Genomic DNA, 26,384 nt, shown 5'->3' with positions numbered 1-26,384 from the left:
TGCTTCTGCTGCCGAGTTTCTCTGCCTGCCGCTGTTCGTGGTGCTGAAGTGGGACGCAGAGCTGAGAAAAGAGCAGCGTCGGCTGGAACTAGCTTTCCCTACAACGTGGCCCAATGAGGCAGGAGGGGCTTCCTCTGACGCGGGCGGTGGGGGCGGAGGAGGTGACAGCTGCCCGCTTTGGAAGCGCCAGGTCTGGGAGGAGGAGGAGGAGCCACAGCTAAGAATCCTTCGGGCTCTAGCGGAGTCTCAATGGCAGAAGGGAAACAAACAGGCGTTCTGACAAGATCCTGGAGCAGCTTTCAGAGGCTTCAGCTGCTCTCCACCAAGCCAAGTCTGCAGCCCCAGTTCCACCAATGGCAGGCACCTGCTTTCCCTTATCGGATTAGCAGCTCAGTATTCTGACTGCCTAACCCTGAACTCCTAGTACAGGCCCCGTGCCTAGTGCTGATTCTCCCCAATTATTTCCTAGAAGAAGCAGCCGGCTACCCTCAACTTTGCCATGGCGAAGATGCTGCCAGCCCAAGAGGCTGCAAAAATCTACCACACCAACTATGTCAGGAATGCCCGGGCCATGGGGATCCTGTGGGCACTCTTCACGCTCTGCTTTGCTGTGATCATGATGGTGACGTTCATCCAGCCCTATTGGATTGGGGACAGCATTGACACACCACAAGCTGGCTATTTTGGCCTTTATTCCTACTGCATTGGCAATGCCCTTACAGGTGAACTTATCTGTAAAGGCAGCCCGCTGGACTTTGGCACTATCCCCTCAAGTGCCTTCAAAACAGCCATGTTTTTTGTGGGCATCTCCACCTTCCTCATCATTGGTTGTATCCTCTGCTTCAGCCTCTTCTTCTTCTGCAATGCAGCCACTGTCTACAAGGTGTGTGCTTGGATGCAGTTGGCAGCAGGTGAGTTGGGCAAAAGGGACTGGTTGGGACACCCACCAGGGTTATATCATTCTTGGGGGGGGGGAGTAGCTCCTTGAGGTGCTACTCATGATTAGAAACCCCCTGGAGAAGTATTGATTTAAACTTACAAGCTAATTGTAAGAACCAAGATTTGCAACTTCCTGTGTGTGGAGCAGATACAATATGTACATCCAGCATCACACTCATCCCCTCCCTGTGCCCCTAAATTTTATTTTAATTTATTTAAAATATTTATACCAGGCCCATCCAGTACACTACTGCTTGGAGCGGCTCAAGTCTGCTGTGTATGCCCAACTTTGTATCGATAACTTAAATCTCCCAGTGGCTATTTAGAACTTCACTGGCATTAAGAAGTCCAGGTTTTGAACTATTAAGTTTTCTGTTGAAGCTCCTAAAGACCATGTTAAAGCAAAAGCATTATATGGTATGGCAATATGAACACCAGCTTCTTACAGAAAAAATGCATGCACAGCTTGCTGTGTGTACTTAAAACTATTTCACATATTGCACAGAAATAAAACCCAGATTTTTACTGATTCACAGGGAGCTGCCACCAATCATGGCTCTCAGATCAGTGCACCTATATGCAACTGGACACACTGCTTGACATCCAGACTTAAATTACTCAGCAGTGCTACTCAGGAGTTACTCTAAAGGACTACTTAATTTCAGTTGGACATCTGTCGAGTAATTTGGTCAGGGTGCCAGTCAGTGTTTATAAATGTTTGTTTACAGTATTCACAGTTTAGATTTTTTGGGGGATGTAATTTAAAATGTAATGTGTGGAGCAGCCCTTGGATATCTTAGGCAGTTCTTCAGGCTGCTTCTTCGTGCATACAAATGGAGCAGCAATGTCTGCTTTGTACATTCAGAACTAACTCATCAATAAACCCACAAGCAGTTTATAGATTTTGATAAGCATTGCCATGCAGGGTCAGATTGGGCTCCTGAGTAAGTACACACATAGTACCTAAAGACAGGCTAGATCCCTGAAACACAAGGTTTTTCTCTGTTCCTTGCCCCTGCTTATGACAGTAGTATGTGGTCCAATCTTAAGCATTGTTGGAGCCATTGAGATGATGCATCAAACTCTTCCTTAAACCTAATTGATCAGACTAACATATTGTAGCAATAAATGCTAAAAACCTTTTTTTTGTGTTAAAATATTCTGTTTTTTATGAACCTCTTGTATGTATAATATATCCATGCCAAGCAGCTCACAAAAAAGGAGATGAAAACTTGAAGAAAAACATGTTGACAGGAGAACAAAAATCAACAAGAAATAGTTATCCCCTATTTTTAGCCTTCCTTCTGAAGAGCAGTAGGCTGAGATCACAGTGTGTGTGTGTGAGTGTGTGTGTGTGTGTGTGTCTGTCTGTGAGGGCTTGGCTTCAGTTGGCCCTCAGTTTAAACACCCAATGCCACCAATTTAGGAGTTCTAGCTTTTTTGACTGGTTCCACTCTTAGTCACTAAAACCTCTATCTCTCAAAATTAACAAGTCACATTAGTGTGGTAAATAAATAGGGCAAATAGACATGAGGTTGGAACAAAACAACAGACAGAGACAATGGTAAAACAGTGGAAAAACAAGAATAAGTGTACTAGAATAAAATCTTCAAAATAAAAAAAAAAAGAAGTACAGGAAGAAACAGGGAAAAATTCAGCTAGGCAAGAGTACAATTTAAAACTATAGAACAAAAAGCTTGCTAGCCTTCTAAACTAAGGCCTAGCAGGTTCCAGTACGAATACAATGAATATTTATACACCAGTGGGCCCAGCTTCTTCACAGCAATTTCCTCAGTAGCTTCAGCCTGATCCTACTTAATCTTCCAACCTTCCAGCCTCTCAGCTCACAACAATTCGCTCCTCTTTTCTGCTCTTAAACTCTGTCCTTTCTCCCTCGAACCCCACCTCCGGAAAGGTATACACAACCCAATCTGGATGAGTCTTCCCTCAGGCACCCAGAACCTTTTGTCTCTGCCCAGAGACAACCAATCAGAACACTAGATATATTCCACACAAAACCACACAGCAATACAATGTTTTACCTCAAACTCAGCTATCATTCAGAGACTGGAAGCTTTTAAGCCCTTCTGATCTTTAGAGAACCCAGAGACATTACAGAACATGCAACCAATACAAAAAATAATAATTTACAAAACATAAAGGGAAGGAATAATTTACAAAAAATGTAAAGGAATAATTTACAAAACATAAAGGACATTCCTTCAGCGTCTCCATATAACTTTTGTGTTTACTGTCCAATACAATCCCTAGGGGATCATGACTGCAGTATTATTTCAGTACATCATCTTGAAATGCAGTCGTGGCCACTTAATTTATTAGCATCGTCCCTTCACTTTGCAGTATGTTTACAGTCTGAGTGACCAAATTTATGGTCCTCGTGAGGGGCTCATAATGGGGGTATTTTGACCATGATTCACCATCTTGAAACATAGCAGCCAGTTAATTGGTGAATTCTGAATTCTCTGACTGAATTTCTTCCTGTACTGTTTTTTGGATTTTTAAATATTTTATTCTAGTAATTACCATTAGTACCACCCTTGATTGACTGATTAAGTGCCGTCAAGTTGGTGTTGATTCTTAGCAACCACATAGATAGATTCTCTCCAGGATGATCTGTCTTCAACTTGGCCTTTAAGGTCTTGCAGTGGTGCATTCATTGCTGTCATAATTGAGTCTATCCACCTTGCTTCTGGTTGTGCTCTTCTTCTCTTTCCTTCAACTTTTCCCAGCATTATGGACTTCTCAAGGGAGCTGAGTCTTTGCATAATGTGTCCCAGGTATGATAGTTTGAACCTGGTCATTTGTGCCTCAAGTGAAAATTCTGGATTGATTTGTTCTATGATCCATTTGTTTGTTTTCCTGGCTGTCCATGGTATCCTCAAAAGTCTTCTCCAGCACCAAAGTTCAAAAGCATCAATGCTTTTTCTATCTTGCTGCTTCAAAGTCCAGCTTTCACATACCACCCCTAGTTACAGTTAAATCTGACCCAAACTGGTAATAGATGGTGGCACATTCCATGACACCTCAGTGGAGTGTCACACTGTGACATTTACCATGTTGAAAGAAGTGGAAAGTAGGTTCCAACTGTTCTTAGAACTTTGTGTTTAATTCAGTTAGAATAGTGTGGAGGTTGGAGCATCATGTCTCCCTTGTTGTAAAAGGTGGATTTAACTTCTTTATTATTTAAAACAGAGGGGAAGAGGTAAGGAAAGAAAAACAGCAGGGTTCAGGAAAGAGATGAGTGAAGAAGCATGGTCGATATTAACAGCTGGAGTATTCGATGACGGTAGAAAATCTATTTTTAAAAGGAAAGAAATAAGAGAACCAAGTAAGGAATATGAGGTCTACCAAGAAGAAAGAGAAGGCAGAACAAATGGGGTGTGCTGGAATATAATGAGAACAAAGTTGACAACACCGAATGGCCAGACCATTAGGAATAGAATTACAATATTTCATGTAACTATTGAGACTGGAGCTGTATAAAACATCTTACATTCAAATTAAGGCAGGTGTCATATGACAACTTTCTTCTACTCTGCCTAGGATATCCTGTTTAATCTGGTGTATATGTGATTAATAAGAGTGATTGTCTAAATAAATTATATTGGTAATGACAATATTCTGAAATATGGCACAGCAAGGCTCTTGTGCTGTTTTTAAATAGAAAAACTGGGAAACTTGTGTGAGTTCATAGTGAGAAGATGCTGAAATCCAATGCAGACACCTGAAGCCTCTTGAAATATTCATGTCAAAGAGAAAGGTGACAACCTTGTTCCATTGCTGAATGCATTCTGCTTCAGAAGGTAGAAATGAATTGAGCCAAACACATTAACATCATAAAATAGGGCTAATGAAATGGTGGCAGGGCCTAGCACTGGCATTTTAAAATTAACTGAGAGAGCAACCGTATTCTGGAATCTTCTAACTCCTACTGGTTCAAAAGCACAAGTGAAGCTTAGAGTAAGAGGCTTGAAAAACAGCTTGCACTGACTAAAGAGCCCAAATGCAGGAGGAATATAAAGGTGCTGGAGACCAGTGTGAGCAGGGCTGTGTGTATTCCACACACATGGTGTCTCATGGGTTTTATCACCAACAAGTCAGTAGAGAGAACCAGCATGTATAAAGCAGCTTCTTAACATTCTGTTCTTTTTCCTCTGCTCATTTTCTAAAAGCCAGAGGATTCCCGCTTGGGTCTCCTTTTTAAGCCTTGTAGGGAGGCTGGTAGGAGTAGGTACTGCCGAACTCCTGGATGGCACTGTCCAGGAAACAGAGTGATGAGATACTGATTACACTCTCTCATGTTTCTCTTCAGCCAGTTTGCATCTTTAATGAAACAAAGGGTTTAACTCATTAAGCTAAAAGGGGCTGGGATATGTCTGAGAAGTTACAGTTCTCTTACTTGTGTGTCAGGGAAGATAAGGTGGCTAAGAACTGGCTACCACAGACACTGACAGAAAGGGGCGGGAGAGGCTCCGAATAGTCTCGTTTCTCAAATTTGGAGGGTCTGATCCTGCCAACATCTTTTTCTTGAGATAACCCTCTCTCCCTCCCCACACCTCTCATACAGTGGCCAAATTCAGTCGTAACATGAAACTAGAGGTAAATGGGGCAGAGGTTGGAACTCCAGTGTGTCTTCTAATTTGGGCAACTGCAGTTGCTAGCCCAAAGTGGCCTCTGCTTTGCCTTGGGAAACTCCAGTTTGAACCTTCGGTTTGCAATAAGGTTTGCCACCAAGACCTGCCCAAGTATTACATATGAACCCGGATGCCGCCATTACCACGATTTTGTGCTGTTTTTGAAACCACAATCATAGAGACTGTGATGCAGAACTGCCTGGTATTGTGCTTGCTCCATGCCTAAGGTGCTTCTCGCTGTCTGCCTCTCCAAGCACCAGCCCCACCCCTCCTGTCTCTGATCCAGCTATGGAGTTGCCCGGCAACAGTGATGATGCCATGTCCCATCCCAAGCTTGTCAGCCTATCAAGTGGCAAATTCACAAAGGGGCATCCCCTTTTCTTACTCTGTTTCTTGGCTCCTCTCCCCACCCCCCACCCCCACCCTTGTTGGCAAGCAGAAGGGAAAGGGGACGGAATGACAGGGCAGACATAAAGTGCTCCACTCCACCAGAATAAAGTGACAATGATGTATGTTCACAATCACAAACACTCCAGGTAGCAACATAAGCAGGTCACCCCATCACAGTGTCCAGACAGAAACATATGGTGGAGGGTCGGGGGGTACCCAGGGTCAGGTTTTGTAGGCAGCCCCAACCAGGAATTGTTGAGCAGCTAAGTTCTATTTTTTTGCACAATGATGTTGGGGAAGTAGGGCCTAGCCCCTTCTCTTTGGGGGTACCTGTGTGGTTCCTAGGCTGACTCATGAGAAGGGCTGGACAGCAGGATCAGCACTACCATCACTACTATCACTGAGAAGGAGGATGCTCCATATGTGATGGCAATGGATGCTGATTCCAAGTGGACCGCTCACTCATGGGAGTGTAAGGCCATGGGGACACCCGCTCACAATGCATGAGAAGAACCATCTGTGGGGACAGGGTTGCTGGGCAGAATTGCTTTTAATGTGTGATGACAAAACAACAATGTCTCCCACTGACCACTCTCTCACGAGAGTGTCAGGCCACTGAGGCTCTATATCGAGCCAGGTTGCTCTATGGAGGAAAGCCACAGGGACAGGTACCCTGGAGACTGCTCTCCCTGTCTTGGCGACTGCTGCTAAGAAACTGTCAAAGCGTGCCCCCTGCCAGCCCATCCACCTATGTGGACATGTGTACCCCCAAATGATGACCCAGCTCTCCTGAGTTTGCTGGAAAAAGGGGCTCCCCTCTCCTGCGCTTCCCTGTGTTGAGTGATCTGCATACAGTGCAATGCTGGCCCAAACTCAGGAATTTTGAATGGGAGTAAAGGACTGTCCCCACACTCTGTATTCCCCCCATCCGTGCATGTGGCTAGGCTCTGACACATGGAGCATCAAAATCTCCTTTGGATGCATGCAAGGCTTCCCAGGGGAGGAGGGGGTTGCAGTGCAAATGTTCATTGAGAGTGGGGCCCATGCAGGCAGGGCCCCCTTTGCTGGGTTAACTCAACTCATGAGTGCACAGACTGATGGAAGACCTAGGGTTTTGCACCTGGTGGTCCTCCCCAGTCAACTGGCTTTCTCAGGAGAGTGCAAGCTCACCAGCAGCAAGCTGCCAGCAGAACAGGAGTGTGGTTTCATCTGCATGGACTGCTTTCCAAGGCTGAGCTCTCGCAAGAGCCTCCTAAGTCAGCTCCCAGCCCCCCGGATCCTTTGCCCTCCCTCATATACATATCTCCTCCTATTAAGTCATCACATTCCCTTTCCCTAACAGGGAAATAGTGCCTCCCCAGGCCCCCACCTCGCTATCGTGCTGGAGTGGGACTGTTTTAGTATAAGGATCTTGTGGGGGCGTATGTGTCACGATGCGATTACTGTCTGAAGAAGCACCGGCATGGCATTTTAAAGGGTTTAAATGCCCTTTCCATGCTGAGGGCAGGGCCAGGCAGACTGCTCTGAAAATGCATGATCACCCTCGGCATGCCCCCTTCAAGATCGTGCCAATTGCAGCCGCTCTGCTGATGTGCTGACACTTTGCCCACAGTCTGGCCATGGAGCTTGTGGGGACCAGTCTCAGTGGCCTGATCCCCAGGCCACTGAGGACCTGGGAGGGGCTCCCCTGTTCTGAAACCGAAGGTTTCTGGACCACAGTTGGATGAATGTCATAAGAACATAAGAACAGACCTGCGGGATCAGGCCCAAGGCCCATCTAGTCCAGCATCCTGTTTCGCACAGTGGCCCACCAGATGCCCCTGGAAGCCACAGGCAGGAGTTGAGGGCGTGCCCTCTCTCCTGCTGTTACTCCCCTGCAACTGGTACTCAGAGACATGCAACTGGTACTCAGAGACATCCTGCCTTTGAGGCTGGAGGTGGCCTTTAGCCCTCCAGCTAGTAGCTGACGTCTGTGATGCGATCCACGTTTTCAAATTGAAACTGCAGATTTGTCGACTTCCTGTTTCACATTATGTGCGAATGAGGCCAGTGAGAAAAGAGCAGAACAGTATAGTGAGAACAGCCCACAGGACAGAATCCAGGACTACACACACACACACACACACACACACACACACACACACACACACAAACACACACACGGTCTGCCCTAGAGGTTGATGTGAGCTGAAAGAGAATCAATAAAGACTGTCAAAATCAGTAGCCCTTGGCTCATTTCTTTTTTCACTGTTGTATAAGTGATCACCTCATAAACACTAGCAAGATTGTTAGCTCTTAACATGCAGTTATGGATATAATACACAGGCTTGAAGTGACACAAAATGGTAAGGAGAGCTGGTCTTGTGGTAACAAGCCAATGTAACACAAGTTTTCAAAAGGGATCCAGGGGTGAAATGACAGGCCAGTTAGTTTAATGTCTGTTCCAGGCAAATTGATGGAATACATCGTCAAGGATAAAATTGTAACACAGACAGAAGAACAGACCCTGCTGGGGGAGAACCAGCATGGCTTCTGCAAAGGTAAATCTTGCCTCACCAACTTTTTGGAGTTCTTTGATAGTGTCAGTAGGTGTGTGGATAAAGGTGATCTGGTTGACACCATATACCTGGACTTCCAAAAGGTTTTCGACAAAGTTCCTCATCAAAGACTTTTGAGAAAATTCAGCAGTCATGGGATAAGTGGACAAGTACATGTGTGGATTGCTAACTGGTTGAAGGACAGGAAACATAGGGTAGGTAAAAATGGAGAGTTTTCACAATGAAGGGAAGTAAGAAGTGGGGTCCCCCAGGGTTCTGTACTGGGACTGATGCTTTTTAATTTATTCATAAATGATCTTGAAGTTGGGGTAAGCAGTGAGGTGGCCAAATTTGCAGATGACACAAAACTATTTAGGGCAGTGAAATCCAGAAAAGATTGTGAGGAGCTCCAAAAGGATTTCTTCAAACTGTGGGAGTGGGTGACAAAATGGCAAATGTGGTTCAGTGTTGGCAAGTGTAAAGTGATACGTATTGGGCAAAAAAACCCAACTTCACATATACACTGATGGGATCTGAGCTGTCAGTGACTGAGCAGGAGAAAGATCTTGGGGTAGTGGTGGACAGCTCATTGAAAGTGTTGACTCAATGTGTGGCAGCTGTGAAAAAAGGATACTAAAGGATACTACAATTCCATACAAGGGGATTGAAAATAAAACTGCTAATATTATAAAGCCCTTGTACAATACTATGGTGCGGCCACACTTGGAGTACTGCATACAGTTCTGGTCAACGTACGTAAAGGAGGACATTGTAGAACTGGAAAAGGTGCAGAAGAGGATAACCAGGATGATCAGGAGCCTAGAGCACCTTCCTTATGAGGCAAGGCTACAATACCTGAGGCTTTTTAGTTTAGAAAAAAGACAACTGCGGGGAGACATGATAGAGGTCTATAAAACAATGCATGGTGTAGAGAAAGTGGATAGAGAGACATTTTTCTCCCTCTCGCATAACACTAGAACCAGGGGTCACCCCATGAAATTGATTGCCAAGAATTTTAGGACCAACAAGCAGAAGTACTTTTTCACACAACATGTAATCAACTTGTGGAATTCTCTGCCACAAGATGTGGTGACAGCCAACAACCTGGATGGCTTTAAGCGGGGTTTGGATAACTTCATGGAGGAGAGGTCCATCAACGACTACTAGTCTGAGGGCTATAGGCTACCTGAGGGCTATAGGCTATAGGCTATAGGCTACCTATAGGCAGATTGCCTCTGAGTACCAGTTGCAGGGGAGTAATAGCAGGAGAAAGGGCATGCCCTTAGCTCCTGCCTGTCAGCTTCCCAGCGGCATCTAGTGGGCCACTGTGTGAAACAAGATGCTAGACTAGATGGGCCTTGGGCCTGATCTAGCAGGGCTCTTCTTATGTTCTTAGTAACCTTTTGAAAAAAGTAGTCCCACTCATCCCTATCACTACATCAATATGCCACAAAGCAATTCATCCCATTGTCCTCAAGTTAACGTGGCTCACCCTATTCCTTCCTGTGGGTAACCTGTTTGAGCTTCTCTGCATCATGGGTACTTGAGTGGACCTTCTTTTGTTTGGCTTGATGAGTTCTTGTTGCTTCTGCTACAACTTGTTCCCTTTCCTGACCTGATGTTTGAAGCAGTTGCTTCCCTGTGGGCCCAATCTGAGATAAATGCTTTCCCTCTCTACTGGGAGTGAGGTGGTTTAGTGAGGGTAGTGGGGTGGGAAAAGACTTGGGACAAAATCATAATCATAATCTAGATGAGATAATGACAAATTATTCAACCAAATCAAGACCGTGCTGACATCCTAACCAAGTGTGTGTACTTCAAGGGACTGAGGGGGTCCAACAAAAGCTCTTGCACAACTCCCCCTGTGCACACATTGCACATTGCACTAATGGGGGAGCCATTAGACTTCTGAGCACTAGTTGCACTCTGAAAGGGCTCTGCAAGATGAGGGTCAGCAACGTGTTTTGGATCTTGAAGAGCCCTTCAATCTTGAAGCGCCCACAAGAAGTGGATCTTGAAGAGTTTTGGATCTTGAAGAGCCCACAAGAAGTGCTCAGAAGTCTAATGGCTCTTGCCCAAAGGGGGACTTGTGCCCAGGCTCCCATTGCACCCCTGCAGTTCCTTGAAGTGTGTTCCCTTTTGTTACTTAGGATGTCAGCCACTTCAAGGAGCCCTCCCTCATTTAGATGAATCACACCATCCATCCACCTGAAAACACACAACCTCATACCTTGGTATGGAAAGCTATTGCCCTATCGACTTATGAGAAAGATGCACGATAAGATCACATCCCTTTTAGATAACTAGCTGCCATCAATATAAAGTAAAGGTAAAGTTGTGCCATCAAGTAGGTGTCGACTCCTCCTCATGACCACAGAGGTCATGGCTTTTATACCACATTCACTGTCATGGCTTCACCCAAAGAATCTTGAGAGCTGGAGTTTAGTGAGGTACGAGAGATCCCTAATCTTTCTTCACAGAATGATCATGGCCAGGGTTCCCTAGGGAAAGGGAATAACTGTAAAATTAGTTTAGAGGTGCTCTTACCTTGGGGCCCCAGTCCATGGCCACCTAAGTCCAGGGGGCCCACCAGATGTCCGGGGGGGCCTCCTTCCGCTGCCCGCGCCCACCACTGCCCCGGCCGTTGCGCTGCTTCTTGCCCTTTTCACGTCCTCTTCATGGCAGCCATGTGCACAGCTGGGGTGTGTGTGCGGTGAGCCAAGCAGGCCTCGGACTCACCCATGGTGGTGGCACAGTGGCTGGTGGGCCCAGCCTTCTGAGCCTTCAGTGCCTGTACAGTGGAAACTGCCCTGAGCCATTTTGGAAGGGCGGTATACAAATAAAATAAATTAAAATAAATTAAAATAAATACATATTGAGCCATCGCAAGCCCATGATGTCACGGGCTTGTGATGGTTCAATATTCCCTCAGTGCAGGTGCTGAAGGCCAGATGGATGGGCCCACCACCAGCCGTCATCACCACAGGAGAGGATGAGGCCTGCTCGGCTCCACCCCCACCCCACCCCACCCCCTGGCCATGTACATGGCGGCCGTGAAAAAGGGCAAGGAGCAGTGCGATGGCCGGGGCAGCAGCAGGGCGGCAGGAGGCCTGACGAAGATTTACACTAAAAAATGCTTAAGGGGGGCCATGCGACAGCAGGTGGTGGTCCTTGCAGGGGGAGGGGCATCTGAAGCCCTTCAGGTCCAGGTGCCAAAATTACCTAGGTGCACCCCTGTAGCAATCAGCCCCTCCCTTACCCTAAGGAGTGAACCAGAAGGGAACCCTGTTCTGTCTGTCAGGCAGTGACCTCTAGGGATCAGCCACTCAGCACATGGTGACTGGGACTTAGAGGGCCTGGCGGCAGGAAGTGAAGGGCTTCCTTGTTCTCTCAGCTGGAGCCAGGCAGGGGAAGAACAGGTTGGCTGGCTAAGCCATGGCAGCAACTAGGAACTCTGCAGGGGCCTGAAGTCTCTACCACGGTTTTGGTGAGTTCATGGAAGAAGCCAGGGCTTGGCTTCGGAGAAGGGTTTAGCCAGGGGACATTGTGTTAGGTAGCTGGCGTCCGATTTCTTTATTTTAGTGCTTTGCAGATCCTTACAACTGGTCTATTGTGTTTTATTTTGTAATGTACGAATGTTGTACCTGTACCCTTTTTATCCATCCAGTGCTCTGCAAAAGTCTCTGTAACCTTTAGAGGTGCTTTTAAAGGTTCTTTACAACTAGAAGTGCTTTTCGAATTTTCTTTGCAACTGGGTAACCAAGGTTTTAAAGTGTACCACTCCAACTATCAACTGGAGTGTTTTTTGGAAGTATTCTTGCAAGTATTGAGTGTTTCTTGTTTTTTAAAATCTGTAACGAGAGCTGCTAGAGCCTCAGACTAAAGCAGTCTGTAGTCTTTTTAAATAAAGTTTTCTCTTTTTATTCTTTGTAATTTCACCTGTCTCTGAGTGGATTTTTTTACTCAGTAAAAAGGGGTTTTACTCTGGTGTGGACACGCCTCAATGTTAATTGTTCAGCAATCGACCAAGTTTTCTCACCATGTTTTGGCTACATGTGGGAGGTTTTTGTATTTTTCCATTTGGGTAAATGAGGAGGAGAGTTCCCTGGACAGTCACCCAAATCTGGGAGGGGGGGAAAACTGTAATAATTTGGGTGTGGTGGCAGCAATTACCATAAGAACAGCCTTGTTGAGCAAACATGGTGGGAATGAATCAGCATTTTTCTCTCCCCCACGTGGACTTGCTCTGAGAAAAAGGCTAGGCTTAAATCCGCAATTCGCCAGTCCCCATTCGTTACAGCCCCTGATTACTTTATGGCTGTGGCATAAATGTACTATAACAATGACTATATGTGAAATCTATCCAGCCACACAACTTGAAGCTAGGGATTGCTTTCCAGTGGTTTAGAAAGGTTGGGGTACATTCTATATGGTATTTTAAAACATATTAAAAATGTCAATTTGCATTTCTCTTTAGGCTGGTTTAGGTTTAAAAATGGGCTCAGTGTGTTTTATCTATTTCATGTATTTGAATAGCATCCCAAATGGCTTGCTGGTGAGAGAGAATCTGCATTCTTCTCATAGCACATCCCTTGCTTTTCTGTATTACATACCCACCTTGTGCTGGTCTGTGATCGTAATAAAGGAATTGATTGAAAAGGAATTGATTGAAATCCAGCTCAGCTACTCCAGTTACTGGAATTGTCACTGAGAAATGCTGCTGTCTCTCAGAGGGCTTGATCCACACACTCTGCAGCTTTCCGCGTGAATCTGATCTTGGGCAGGGACGTAACTATAATAGGGCAAGGGGAGACAGTTGTCTGGGAGCCCACTGCCTTGGGGGGGCCCCCAGAGCCAAGTCACATGACTGACTCCCCCAGCCGCACACCCGCCCGGGCTTCCTTCAGTTGTATTCATCCTCCGCAATGGATGTGAGTGTTAAGACCTGGAGCTACCAGAACAGCATGTCTTTCTCTAGTACCATTAAATGACTTGCATCGTCCACAATTTACACAACCTTTAAAAAAATAATTTAGGATGTTCTATTGCTGTGTGTGTGTGTGTGTGTGTGTGTGTGTGTGTGTGTGTGTGTGTGTGTGTATGAGAGCTCACTGAAGCTCAGCTCATGAAGTAAAGAAATCTCAAATGAGGCTGAATAGTGGTAACTAAGAGCATAGCTCTCTCTCTCTCTCTCTCTCTCTCTCTCTATGCTTTTAGTTACCACTATTCAGCCTCATTTGAGATTTCTTTACTTCATGAGCTGAGCTTCAGTGAGCGGGGGTGTGTGTGTTAAAATCTTGTCTCTGGGCCCACTCCAAGCTTGCTACGCCCCTGATCCTGGGCCCTGCTGAAGCTTCTCTCACAAAAGCCTTTTCTAGTGTGTAAATGTCTTCTTAGCTTAGCTATGGCAAAGCACAATCTTGGATCCCTGAATAAAATGGTAGCAAACCATATGAGTGGTCCCAAGTGAAGCCATTTTATTTGCAAGTTAAATGGTTGGATATTCATAGAGGAACTGAACAGGGTTGTCAAGGCAACAAAGAAAGAAAGGCCACAGAATCACTTGCAGCAAGTCAGGCTCCTATTCTTAAGGACTTTGGGAATGGGAATACAACTATGTCTTTAAAAAGCACCATAAGCAATAGATGTGGCAGGTATATGAGAAGCATATATGTTTAAGGATACAATCAAAATAATATAAAACTTTTGTCACAGGGATTGTGATCCAGAAAAGCAAAAGGTGTGCAATGGAAAACATGCATATCTTATGAACTAGCAGCCTCCCCCCTAACCCCAGGTACATGGGGCTGAGTTGTGGTTACTTGGTAAAAGCCTTGGCGCTCAAAATAGCTTCTGGGATTTGAATCCTGCTTTATATCAAGGCTAGGACTGCATAATCTCTAGCCTTTCCTCACAGAACAACAATGGCCATCGTTCCCTGTAGGGGTGTGCGAAACGGCTCAAAATCGAGCTGGTTCACCATCGAACCAGGTCTGTTCAATGGCTTGCACTTACGCCCAACAGGGCCTGGTTTGGTTAGGCTTGACTTTGAGCCAAACCACCGAGGCAGCTTGGGGTTTCAAGTAAAAACACTTTAAAAAAACTTACTGCTGAGTCCGGTGGCCTCGGGGTGTGTGTGTGTGTGTGTGCTGCAGCAGCCATGGGGGGTGTCTCCAATGGTCCCCGCTCCCCCCGCTCCCCCCGCTGGCCTCCCCTCCGATGTTTTACAGCTGGTTCCGCTCATTTACGGGTCTTTCCAGCCCTCTGCTTGCTCATGGTGGCCATTTTGAAGGCCACCATGAATGCCCACTGGCCATTTGCGTGCCCAGGTCATCCCAGGCATGCAAATGACCAGTGCGTAGAGGTGGCCTTCAAATTGGCCACCACAAGCAGGCAGAGGGCCAGAAAGGCCTATAAACTGGCTGAACCAGCCATAAAAAGACATGGGGAAGGCCAACAGGGTGTTAGAGATCCCTCTGTGGCCACAGCAGCACCCTCTAGGGGCCACTGGACTGGGTGGTAAGTATGTATGTGTGTATACACACACACACACACACACACACACACACACACACACACACACACACACTAGCTTAACCTACGCAGAGCTTCTGTGGGCTAGTACTTGATTGCTCCCATCACCTCCTGCCACAGCCCCCCTCACCTCAGAGATCTTTCCACCCTCACCTGAGCTGCACTCCTGCTCCTCCTCCTCCATCTGGTTGCTTCTATCCCCCTATTGGTCACTCCTCCATCCCTTTACTCAATCCCCCTCACCCCTCCTGGCCGTGGCTGCAGTGTTGCTGGAGCCTATTGGCCAGCCTGTAGCCCCTTATCTGCAGAGACCTCCCCACCCTCACCCGAGCCCTGCTCCTACTCCTCCCAACAGGAGCAGCAGCGGTTGACTGGGCCCTTCCTCACTGCTGCCACTGCCATGGCTGCTCATTCCCCTCAGGCCACTGACAGGTCCAGGCTCGTCCCTTGCCTCCCCACCTCCCTCCACCAATGGCCTTGGTAGCCCCAAACAGCAGCAGTGGGCCCTTCCTTGCTGGTGCTGCCGCCGCCATGGCCGCTTGTTCCCCTCAGGCCACTGACAGGCTTGAGCCTGTCTTTCTTTCTCTCTTCCCCTCCCTTCTTTTTCTCTCTTTCTCTCTCCTCCACTCACTCTTCCACTCTGTCTTTCTTCCCCTCCCTTCTTCTTTTTCTCTCTCTCTCCCTTCCTGAGTTAACAGATCTTGTTCATCTTGTTTCCTCATCTAATTCACACAACGGCAGCCTCCTTCTCCTGAAGTGGCTCTTTCCTCCCTCATGACCCCTCTCTTCGCAGGTCCCTACCCTCTGTCTGTCTGTCTTGTCTGTCTGTCTGTCTATCTATCTATCTATCTATCTATCCCTCTCCTCTACAATCAAGAACATCAGTTGCATTCCAACTGACCTTAACCATCACAGGCTCCTCCTCCCTATCGGCATATGGAATCCCCACTGCCCAATCACCATGGTGCTACAGGCTCCTCCTCCTTATCTGCATATGGAATCCCAACTGCCCAATCACCACAGTGCTACAGGCTCCTCCTCCCTATCTGCAAATGGAATCCCCACTGTCCAATAAGGTGCTTCTGCTCACGAACTCTCGTGAGAGCTGCCACGCACAGGATTAGCCACGGGTATGCCTCAGAGAATTATATAGATAGATAGATATTTTAAACTTCTAGAACACCCACTCCACTTCGATCCGGGCCCAAACTGGTCCGGCCTTGAGCTGAACTGGGGCCCAACTCGACATGCACGGAAGCTAATTGGGCCTAGTCTAGTTCCCTATGAACCGAACCGGGCTTCCCTGTTCCGTAAAAACCCTAGTTCCCTGGTCATAGAGAATATGCATTGTCCTCATAGCACATCTCTTGATTTTATAGTTTATAATACCTGTGGCTAATACGTATATTATATAATTATTTCGACTGTTATCTGTAAGCACCTATGCATCTCATATGCCTGGTGTGTCTTCACTTAAACCAGTTTAGAGCATATCTATGCGACCTATGTAAACAAGGACAGCAGGTGAAGTCTATCCTGTGACACAACTTGAACTTAGAGACAGGAGCTGGGTAAGACAGCTTTTTGTCCACCCTCAGTGAAATGCCAAGGATAAAATTGGGTATGGTGTGCCCATCCTACCATGCTCCCACATCCCACATGATCATTCTCTCTCTCTCTCTCTCTCTCTCTCTCTCTCTCTCTCTCTCTCCTCCTCCTACCTTACTTTCTTAGTTCACACAACCATGGATCAGGAGCATGCATGGCTCTTCTACCTTAGCTACAGGCTCCTTCAGTCCTGTTTCAGGTCTTGTGAATGAGCTTATTAAGAGGCAAGCCTGTCAAAGGTGGGGGAAATTGAGCTGTGGCTTCTTCCATCTTGACTAGTTTTTCATGTAGGATGAGTAGAGGGTATGGTTGTAGAGAATGTACTATAGCAGAGGAACTCTGCCATCTACAATCCACACACATTGGCTGGTTCCCACCACTTTTCGTTGACAACCTCCATCACCCTATGTGTCTTCCTTGCACCAATCTTGCAATCCTACAGTCTTACAGTACAAAACCTTGTACTGACATCTGCCCCAAACAAGGTAAGATGCCACCAAGCATCTTGTTACAATTGCACATCTTGAGATCATAACAGTACATCTTCCCCTGCAGCTACAGGCTTGTCGATAGGTTGCCTGCTCTACCCGGATGGCTGGGACTCTCCTGAAGTGAAACGCATGTGTGGTGAGAAGACAGACAAATACACACTGGGGGTGTGCACAGTGCGTTGGGCATACATCCTTTGCATCATTGGGATCCTCGATGCCCTCATTCTCTCCTTCCTGGCATTTGTTCTAGGCAACCGGCAAGACAATCTCCTTCCATCTGATTTCCAAGTGGATAATAAAGGTAAGCCTATCTTGCACATGAAACCTTGCTGTGTCTTCAGTCAGTCACACTCTGAAAAGATAGTGATATGCCTGCTACTCCAATACCAGTTGTTGCGACAGTAGGTATGCATTAAAAATAGGGAGGAACGTAGAATGAGCATTGAGCTCACTGAGCACTGAGCTCAAGCAGATCATTACATTAAAATCAAAAGCAGCAGTCAGGCCCTATTGGTGCTATAGCTATCTCTCTAGTTCTTTAAAATTTGTGCTTATATATGACTGTCAAGTCTTTACTTTGCGAGTTTATGTTTACATTCCACTTTTCTTCTATAATAGAACTGAATGTGACCTACATAGATTTCCTAGCTGGTCTCTCAGCCAGTCATCTAATGAGCAAACCATCTTAGCACCCAGTCTCCATGCCGTTAGAACTGGCAATACAGGGAGAAAGTATTTATTGCAGAGAGCTTACTCACTGTACGTGAGGTGTGTAAGTATCAAGAATTTTGCATAGCTACAAATGCAATAGACATCACTGAAGACAACCTGGGATATACAGCTACTACTATAACAACACTGAGAAGCAGAGCTTATATAGTTTTAAACAAGTTGTTCTGGTAAGAACTAATCTACCTACTTTCCTTTCACTATAATCTTAATTGATCCTCACAATTTAGCCCACTTCAGCCTTAAACATTCACACATCTTCCATCTTTAATTGGGGTGGATGACATCATCATAAACGATGCCGTTGAGCCATCCTTAAGTGTCCCTACACCTACGACCAATTTGATTCAAATTGGTTAGGTGGTTCACAAGTTAGCCCATTTGTGCCTCAAACATTCACACATCCGCCATGTTGAATTGGGGTGAATGACATCATTACAAGCTACGTCATTGGGATGTCCCTGTGTGTCTCTACAGCTGTAGCAAATTTAGTTCAAATTGGTTACGCAGTCCACAAGTTAGCCCACTTGTGCCTCAAACATCCATGCATCTGCCAACTTGAATTGGGGTGGATGGCATCATTACAAATTATGCCACTGAGGTGTCCCTGTGTGTCTCTACAGCTGTAGCAAATTTTGTTCAAATTGGTTAGGCAGTTCACAAGCGCCTAAAGCATTTAGCCCACTTGTGCCTTAAACACGTATGCGTCCAGCATCTTGAATCGAGGTGAATGATATCATCACAAACTATGCCTTTCAGGTGACCCTACAACTGTACCCAGTTTGGTTCATATTGATCCAGGCATTGCAAAGTTGATAGGGGGACACATGGACACACACCCACACCCACACATCAATGTCAGGTGATATCATAAGCTTACTTTCCTTAAGGAAAGTAGACTAAAAACTAAGTTTCTCGCCCTTATGAAAATATGCCCCTGCACAATGAAAATATGAAATTTTGCCAGAGGCTAAACATCAAAATAGCCCTGAGCATGTGACTAATTTCCTAATATCTACCACTCTTTTCTGAAAAGGCAGGTAAAGCCTCAGGTTTAGGACATCTATGGAATTAAGGCCTGCTTAACCAGTTCTGATGAAGCCATCCTTGTTGGCACATCAAGTATTAAACTGAACAGGTTGCGACTAAATGCCACTACCCAGCATACAGGGCTTTCCTGGCAAGAGCTCTGAGGAGCAAGAGATACTAGTCTCTGCAGCTAGAGAATATTAAGGCCAATGATGAGTTTAAATTTAATACTGCAAGCTCAGACTGTGTATCAGCTGAGTCCTTTTCCCCTCCTCCAAATGGCAGATTCTGTTCTTTCAGATTTAGAAGTTCACATTCAAGGGTGGAGGCAGCCATTAAAACAGAGGCTGTTTCCACCAAGAGCTCACGTGATGTGTGGGTTCTGAGGGGGGAAAGTGATTTGAATGTTCTTTATCTTGCAGAAGAAGGAAATGAATGAAGATGAAGACTGGAGCAATACAAAGTGCAGCTCCTTCTACCTTTGGTTGAACTGGGCATCTGCGGTCTGGCATTAAGTGGACTTTGAAGAGGCTGCTTGAAACACATGGCTGCCAGGCACTGCAATGTCACGGCTTCTGTTAGTCATCTGGAAAACATTTGGACTATAGCATGATTTTTTGAACCAAGGTTTAGCATAAAAGGATTGAAGAAGAAGAAATTAAGACTCCTGTTTCAAAAGCAACCCATTTTCCTAAAACTTCTACAGACTGTTGAAAGCTTTTCATTTGCTGAGAAATTATACTTGTAATGCTCAAGAAGGGGCAGGGGAATTACAAAATCCCTGCTCTAGCTGTGCAGTGTCCCAGGTAGGCTTCCACCTTCCACTTTTTGGTAGGAGTAGATTCACCCTTCCAAGGGAATATTCTGCGAAAGTAAACTGGAAAACTCCTTCCTGCACGAAAGGCTTGAGCAGTTTTAGGCCTTCAAGTCCAAGAGTGTGTGTGACTAGGGCAGGACCCAATAAAGAGTGACACTATTTAACAACAAGAATTTATTAAGAATTGGAAGGATGATAAGGAAAACTAAAGCGGCATCACAATCGCTGCTTCCATTCAAGTGAACCCTTCCCTCACATCTAGCTAAACTGGTCCCTATCCTTCTTACTTACTTCCAGGTAAGGAAATCCCAGTTGATTCCCAGCCCAAGGCTGGTTCCCTTTGTCCTACTGTAGTTGCTGATCAGACCTCCTTCTGAGGCGTCCCAGGAAGAACTGAACCTAACACACCCTTTCCCTTTTCCTCTATAGGCTGTTGACCAGTTATTTGGAAAAGCCTACCATCCAAGCAATTACAAGAGGGCCTCATCCTCCCTTAAGCCTGACTATCACTACAATACTCAACAAATACTGGGGGGGAAATTATAGGAACATAGGAAGCTGACTTATACTGAATCAGACCATTGGTCTGTCTTGCTCAGTATTGTCTACAGTGGCAGGGAACGGCTTCTCCATGGTTGTAGGCAAGAGTATCTCCCAGACCTACCTGGAGATTCCAGGGATTGAAGTTAGAGCTTTCTGTATGCTATGCAGATGCTCTACCACTGAGCTATGGCCCCTTCCCTATAGATATTTCAATATATATTTCAAACAAAAAATTGATGAAGAAACACTTGTTTAAATTGAAACATACCCACACTACTTATTTAGACTAATCATTTAAAAGCATGCCTATTAGTCCACTTGGCTTCCTTTCCCCCCCTGGATTTGGATCCCCCCCTGCCACTTTTCTTTAAATGTTTCATGTTATGTACTGAACAGCTTCCTACAAAACAGTCCATCATAAAAAATGGGCAGCTCACAAGATTAGAAAATGTATATTGAAACACAACCCCAATACCTAAACACCAATTGTACCCCCAAACCAACTGCTCTACAGCCAAGTCCCAGTCTAACTGGAAACTGTCTCCATCCTCTCCACTCTCTTGCCCAACCCATTCTTCCAGCTGGACTCTGATGGCAGTCTGGATAATCAGAAGTGGCCACCACAAGAGCTGTGGGACTAATGGGATTTGTTAGTGGTCAGTAATATAACTTTGCAGTAGGCTGTACATATTGTACAGAATATATACTTTTCCCAAACCTGGAAGAGTGGGCAGCAGTACTAGTAATGATAACTCAGAATTAGAGTTCACTTGAATTTGAATATTAGCCCAAGGTTCTTTTAGGATTAACACCACCACACAGATCTTCCCACTTTGAGAAACTTTAAGAAACTGTCATGACAAGATAGGGCAAAGCTAAAACTAAGCTGCCATTTCTGTGCAGTGCATTTTAATTTAGGTTGTGATAATGAAATGTTTCATCAGTGTATCATCTTGGTTTATGCTTTCAATGGTTAATTCATCTCCGTATCTTCTACCCATATAATAGAACCATGCTTTTCTAAACTTTTCTAGAACAGCAATTAAGCAGAGGATTGGCTCTCCACCCACCTAAAGTGCAGTCCCTACAGACTCACAACCCATTGTGCAAATCTGGCCTGTAAAATAAATGGTGAAAACACCTTGGCTCCCAACAGCATCCATCCTAGAGCTAGTGCTGCCCATCTTAGACAATTTACAGTCAGATATCCGTCTTCACATTGCTAGCCCAGAGCCATCAAGTGTTTTGGGCTATTGATGTTTCTGCAGATTAGAAGAGTTCCCTACCAGTGCTCCACAAGCTGTAAAGCATCTAGGGACTGACTAGGGACTCTTACATCAAACACGTACTTTAAGGTGCTCACCAATCTAAATTGGGTTCCCCAATTCTGCACTGTTCCTGCCACCACAAAGTGCTAGTAGAAAATAAAGAGGGATAGTTCTCAGATAGAATAGCGTAAATGCAAATGTAATGAGTAACATTTCGGGGATCTTCCACCATTGTGTCTGACTTGACAGCTGTTCATTTTATAATGATGAAGATATTTCTAGAATTATATCAGGAGAAGCCTTTTTTTAAAATAATACACGAGAACCTTCATTCACACAGGATTGGTCTACTTTTGAAAATCTTATTAAACAACGTATTGGAATTGAACAACATTCTCTCACTTTATCGGAGTATATCAAAATGAAAAGAATCCCAAGAGGCTTAAGGATAAATAAAGGTCCAGCTATTTTAAAACATGATCTTTCTTTTGTTAATATGTGGGATTCAAACCTTAACAAGTGTTCTTTGGATGTTATGGTCCTTATTGTATTACATTCAACACAAGAATTGATAAAACTGAATGAAAGACATAGCTGCTTGCAGAGTTAGCTACATTATGTGAGAATGTCCCAGATAAGGATTTTCAGCAAATGCTAGAATACATTGATAAGGATTTACAGTCTTCTTATAGAGATTTAAAGAATTTCAATTAAAGCAATTTAGGAGAAATGAAGAAGATAATTTGGAAAAAACCCAAGTTTTTTTAAAATATCTGTGTGGTCAGCATGGTGTTGCTGACTACGCAAATGGTGCCCAAGCATTGGCAGTCACCATGCGCATGCCAGCACCACGTGTGGGTTCTTGGGGTTAGGAAGCTGCAAGTGGTGGCGGTGAGCAGGTAAGGACCTGCTCTCCTTTAAAAAAAAAGGATTAGCTTGCCAATTCCTTCCTGCAGCGCCAAATCAGTGCATGAACCTCAATTTGTGCACATCCCTATTCGTTGAGCCATCTAGTGGGCCACTGAAATAGAATGCTGGACCTGATGGGCCCTGAGCCTTTTCCAGCAGGGCTGTTCCTATATATTGCCAGCCAACCCTGACCAAGCAACATGGCCAAGAATACCACATTGATGCCAAACCTGACTGCATGCTCCCCAAAAGGCAACTACCATCCAGGCAGCCCAGATGGTTAGCTCTGCATTCCTTTGAAAAATTCCCTTAGGTTGCCCTAAGCAATACTTGGAAAAGCTGGTAAAAGTCATATGGGCCCGTCAGCCAGGGCTAAAATCCAAAGGGCATCTCACCTGTTCCAGAGTCCCTGGGGGCTCATCCCTGTGGAACTGGGGCTGGTTGTGCTGGCACAGGATGCAATCAACTGGCAAGAAGCAGGAGCTGCACCCTCAGCCCCCAACCTCCTAACATGGCACCCGTTGAACCATCAGTCTCATCTCAGGAGTTGGATGGTTGGATGCAGGATAACCCATCCTTGATTAAATCACGTCAGGGGTCACCTAGGTAGACTCTCTGCCTCAAGCTGAGCTATGCTGCCCAAAAGAGACTGCATTAATTTAGCCTTCTCAACTGCCCTCATGAATTCTGATAGCCCAATTGGGTGCTATAGCAGGACCACCTATATGCCAGGCCTGCTGGAGGGACAAACTTCACCTTTCCCAAGGCACTCAAGTCCAGCAATATAGGCCCTTAATAGAACCAAATCCTTCTCACTGGAGGATGAAGCGCAAGGGGAAGGGGAACTGGTCTGGTGTGCATGCACCCCTCTCTTTCCTTCAGCCTCACCCAGAGGCATGTTGGAGTTGCAGCCCATGAATAGAGCAGGAAAGCAGGCAAATCAGCTTGACTGGCAGTGGCCACTACAGGTCCAGGCAGAAGTCCCCCCTCATTCCCATGCAGAGTCACTCTGGAATGAACCCAAGGCCTGCTGCTTTCAAGGAAATGTTCTGCAGAAGGAAACATTTTACCAGTGAAAATCAAGGAAGGCTTAACTAACTTGCGTGTCTTCCTTGCGCAGGGATTCAGATTCCCCTCTGAGTCGTTCAATTTTCGTATATTTGCTGCTGAAGAAAGCACAGCCAAAAAACGTGCACTAATAGGGATATCTTAAAGCAGACAGTTGCCCCATACAGGCATCATCATGCTGCACGGGTGCACATAGGTCTGAGTGTTTGTGCCTGTTTTAGGTGAATGACTGCACCTGCATTCATGTTAAAGTGAACCTGAGTAAGGCCCTCCAGATGCATGGTGCAAATAGGAAGTGTACTTCTCTACCTGTGCTCTCCACAACATGTGATTAACAACCTGTGTACAGATCTCTGCCTGTATACACTGTACACCTGTTATGTGCGTGCTGAACATAATGTGCCAATGGAGCTGTTATTCACTGGGAATCCGCCACCCAAATGCAACCAGGGTAGACACGGCTTAGCAAAGGTTACAATCCAAGCTCATCACCACCATATTCTCCCCCAAAAGTTGGGTGGGTGGGCACAACCATGGATCCTAAATGACCCTTCCCCCACCCAATCAGGCTAGTATTTTGCCTAGGAACTCTATAAAGGTGTCACCTTGGAGCTACCCCAGTACAGTATAGAAAAATCAAAGCTCTGGCAACGTGGACTGAGCAACCTACATGCTCACATTTAGTCTCCCATCTAACTGGAATCCAATGCAGAGCTTGCTTAACAAAGGCAACTATTCTGCTGCTTGCTGCCAAAAGACCAGCTCTCCTCCCCTACCACAGGATAGGAGCCTGTGGAGGGAAGCAGTTTTTACCTCCACAGGAGGGATAACTGGCCCTATCCACCCCAGCACAGTACCTCCAGTGACTGTTGCTGGTGTCTATCTTGTGTTTCTTTTTAGATTGTGAGCCCTTTGGGGACAGGGAGCTTTCTTATTTATTTATTATTTCTCTGTGTAAACCGCCCTGAGCCATTTTTGGAAGTGCGGTACAGAAATAAAATAAAATCAATACCAAGCCCTCCTCATGGAGGGAAAAGGATATGAGGGCACACCAGTCACACAAACTTCTCCAACAAACACACTAGACAAACTAATGTGGGGGCGTGTGTGTGTGTGTGTGCGCGCACACGCATGCACACACCTTCAAGCTTCAAGCTGTGTTTCCACTCTAAAAAAAACACCAGGGTTTGCTGATTGTGTGGTCTGGCTTCTTCTAGTCTACGCATGTATAGATCAGATAAAATCAGGTTATGCTATGATACAGGGGCCCACAAGTTCTGGTTGGCACTCCAAGCACCTCGGAAGTGCAGCATGGCCCAGAAGCGTCCCCCTGTGACCCTGGAGTTGGGCAGCGGAGTTGTCTCCACAACTTACAAAGAGCTACGTCTTGGACTGGAAGTTCTCTTCATCACATTATCCAGGCATCTGGAGCACGTCAGAACTTCCCCACCTCTTTAACCCATGTGGGCGCCCTTCCCTCTTTGTCCACTTGGGTGAGCACCTCCTGTCTTCCAGGGTGGTGTGGGGGTGGTCTGACCCCATCACCCTCTCAACTGCTCCCTTGCTGCTGCCTCCTCCTGCTGCTCCTGCCATTGCCGGGCCAGGGTTGGGAGCTTTTATCTTACCCCTACCATGGTCCCGATCTGGCTCACCACCTCCCTGGTTCAAAGTGTATTTGGAAGGTTAGCTAAATTATCCTCTCAATTCTCTGAGTTATCACTATTATTCCCATTTTATTTATAGGGAAATTAAGGCTATGGATGACTATCTGTCTTGTGCTGCTTTGGTGTTTTGATCTGGGTGTGTCTCACTTCTGCTCCCCAAGCCAGCATGAGTGAGCTTCCACTTGCTCTCAGTTGGGCATTATACCCCAGCTGCTCTAAAATGCAAACAAGCATTTCTCTGGTTGCTCTTCCTTCTACAAGGGATCCACAGACAAGCTTTTAAAAGGCTGATCTTTTCTTCTTGGACCAGAGGGATCCACAGTGTCATCTCTCCCAAACCCAGAGCCCTTGTGGTGGTGTATTTAAGAAGATGTAGAACAGGCATCCCCAAACTGCGGCCCTCCAGATGTTGCTGAACTACAACTTCCAGCATACCCAGCCACAAAAAATTGTGTCTAGGGATGCTGGGAGTTGTAGTTCACCAACATCTGGAGGGCCGCAGTTTGGGGATGCCTGATGTAGAACATGGATTGCCATCTCTGTAGAGTTAGAAAGCTAAAAAAGTTGACCAGATTGACTTAGATCCCTGCCCTATAACAATGCAACACACTAGGAAAGTTCAAACAATAATGACTAGGGTAGGAGACCAATTTGGGAGTTGTGCATCTGTGATAGTCTGTGAGTGCAAAGCAAGGTGGGAGGCAGGGAGCTTGGTTGTTTGCTAAGCCCCAGCTGAGTAGGGCGAGCATGCCCGACCCAGATTCCGTCCCCAGTTCCTACAGTGAATGAACCTTTTATTTGCCATGTTATTGAAGGATGTTTATTAAAATAGAGCAAATAAATGAAACGAGAAAAATACATTGAACAAATACAGAAATTTAGAGAACAAACATGTCTAGCCTTCACTGAACTATTTGACTAGAAGGACTAGGGTACCTTCTGGTGTATGAACTCCCGAAAGTTGGGCTCTTCCTTTTTATTACCTTCAGTGCATACCTTGAATTAATCCAAGATAGGGACACAGACTCTCTCCAAATCTTTCATTTTTAGAACCCAGTTTTTCCCACATCACCTCCTCCTATTGGCTTGTTTTATAGGACTCCTTTTGCCTCCCCTGGGGATTTCCTACCAAGGTGGATTGATTTAAGTCAAGTTCATTTAAATAATTGATTTAAACCACCAAGAACAAAACTCAGTTTAAAT

General features: G+C 45.7%; 2 protein-coding genes across 4 annotated transcripts in view; one reads left to right on the top strand and one right to left on the bottom strand.

The window, feature by feature from the left end:
- The window catches only part of CLPS (colipase), a 33,715-nt gene extending 17,721 nt beyond the window's left edge, over positions 1–15,994 (bottom strand). Inside the window, exon 1 of one of the 3 annotated variants that reach the window (XM_053313491.1) lies at positions 15,957–15,994. In XM_053313491.1, the coding sequence (XP_053169466.1) occupies positions 15,957–15,965 (9 nt within the window). In that variant the 5' untranslated portion in view covers positions 15,966–15,994. Of the gene's footprint in view, positions 1–11,068; positions 11,102–14,629; positions 14,690–15,956 lie in introns of those variants that run through there. The other 2 variants (XM_053313488.1, XM_053313490.1) reach the window with 2 other exon arrangements.
- LHFPL5 (LHFPL tetraspan subfamily member 5) lies at positions 80–21,931 on the top strand. The gene is made up of 3 exons (XM_053313487.1): positions 80–911; positions 17,219–17,455; positions 19,335–21,931. The coding sequence occupies exons 1-3, from the start codon at positions 500–502 to the stop codon at positions 19,349–19,351; spliced, it is 666 nt and encodes a 221-aa protein (XP_053169462.1). The 5' UTR covers positions 80–499; the 3' UTR covers positions 19,352–21,931.
- The last annotated feature ends 4,453 nt before the right edge of the window (positions 21,932–26,384 follow it).

Source organism: Hemicordylus capensis, chromosome 4 (assembly GCF_027244095.1).
Source record: "Hemicordylus capensis ecotype Gifberg chromosome 4, rHemCap1.1.pri, whole genome shotgun sequence".
NCBI classification, from domain to species: Eukaryota; Metazoa; Chordata; class Lepidosauria; order Squamata; family Cordylidae; genus Hemicordylus; species Hemicordylus capensis.
Note: the sequence above shows the minus strand (reverse complement) of the source record. Positions and strands in the feature narration are given on the sequence as shown.

What these genes read in the sequence shown, in the direction of transcription:
- LHFPL5 (XM_053313487.1), top strand. Translation starts at nt 500, where the DNA reads ATGGCGAAGATGCTGCCAGCCCAAGAGGCTGCAAAAATCTACCACACC. An exon ending in TTGGATGCAGTTGGCAGCAG is followed by an intron (nt 912 to 17,218) that starts GTGAGTTGGGCA and finishes CTTCCCCTGCAG; the next exon opens with CTACAGGCTTGTCGATAGGT.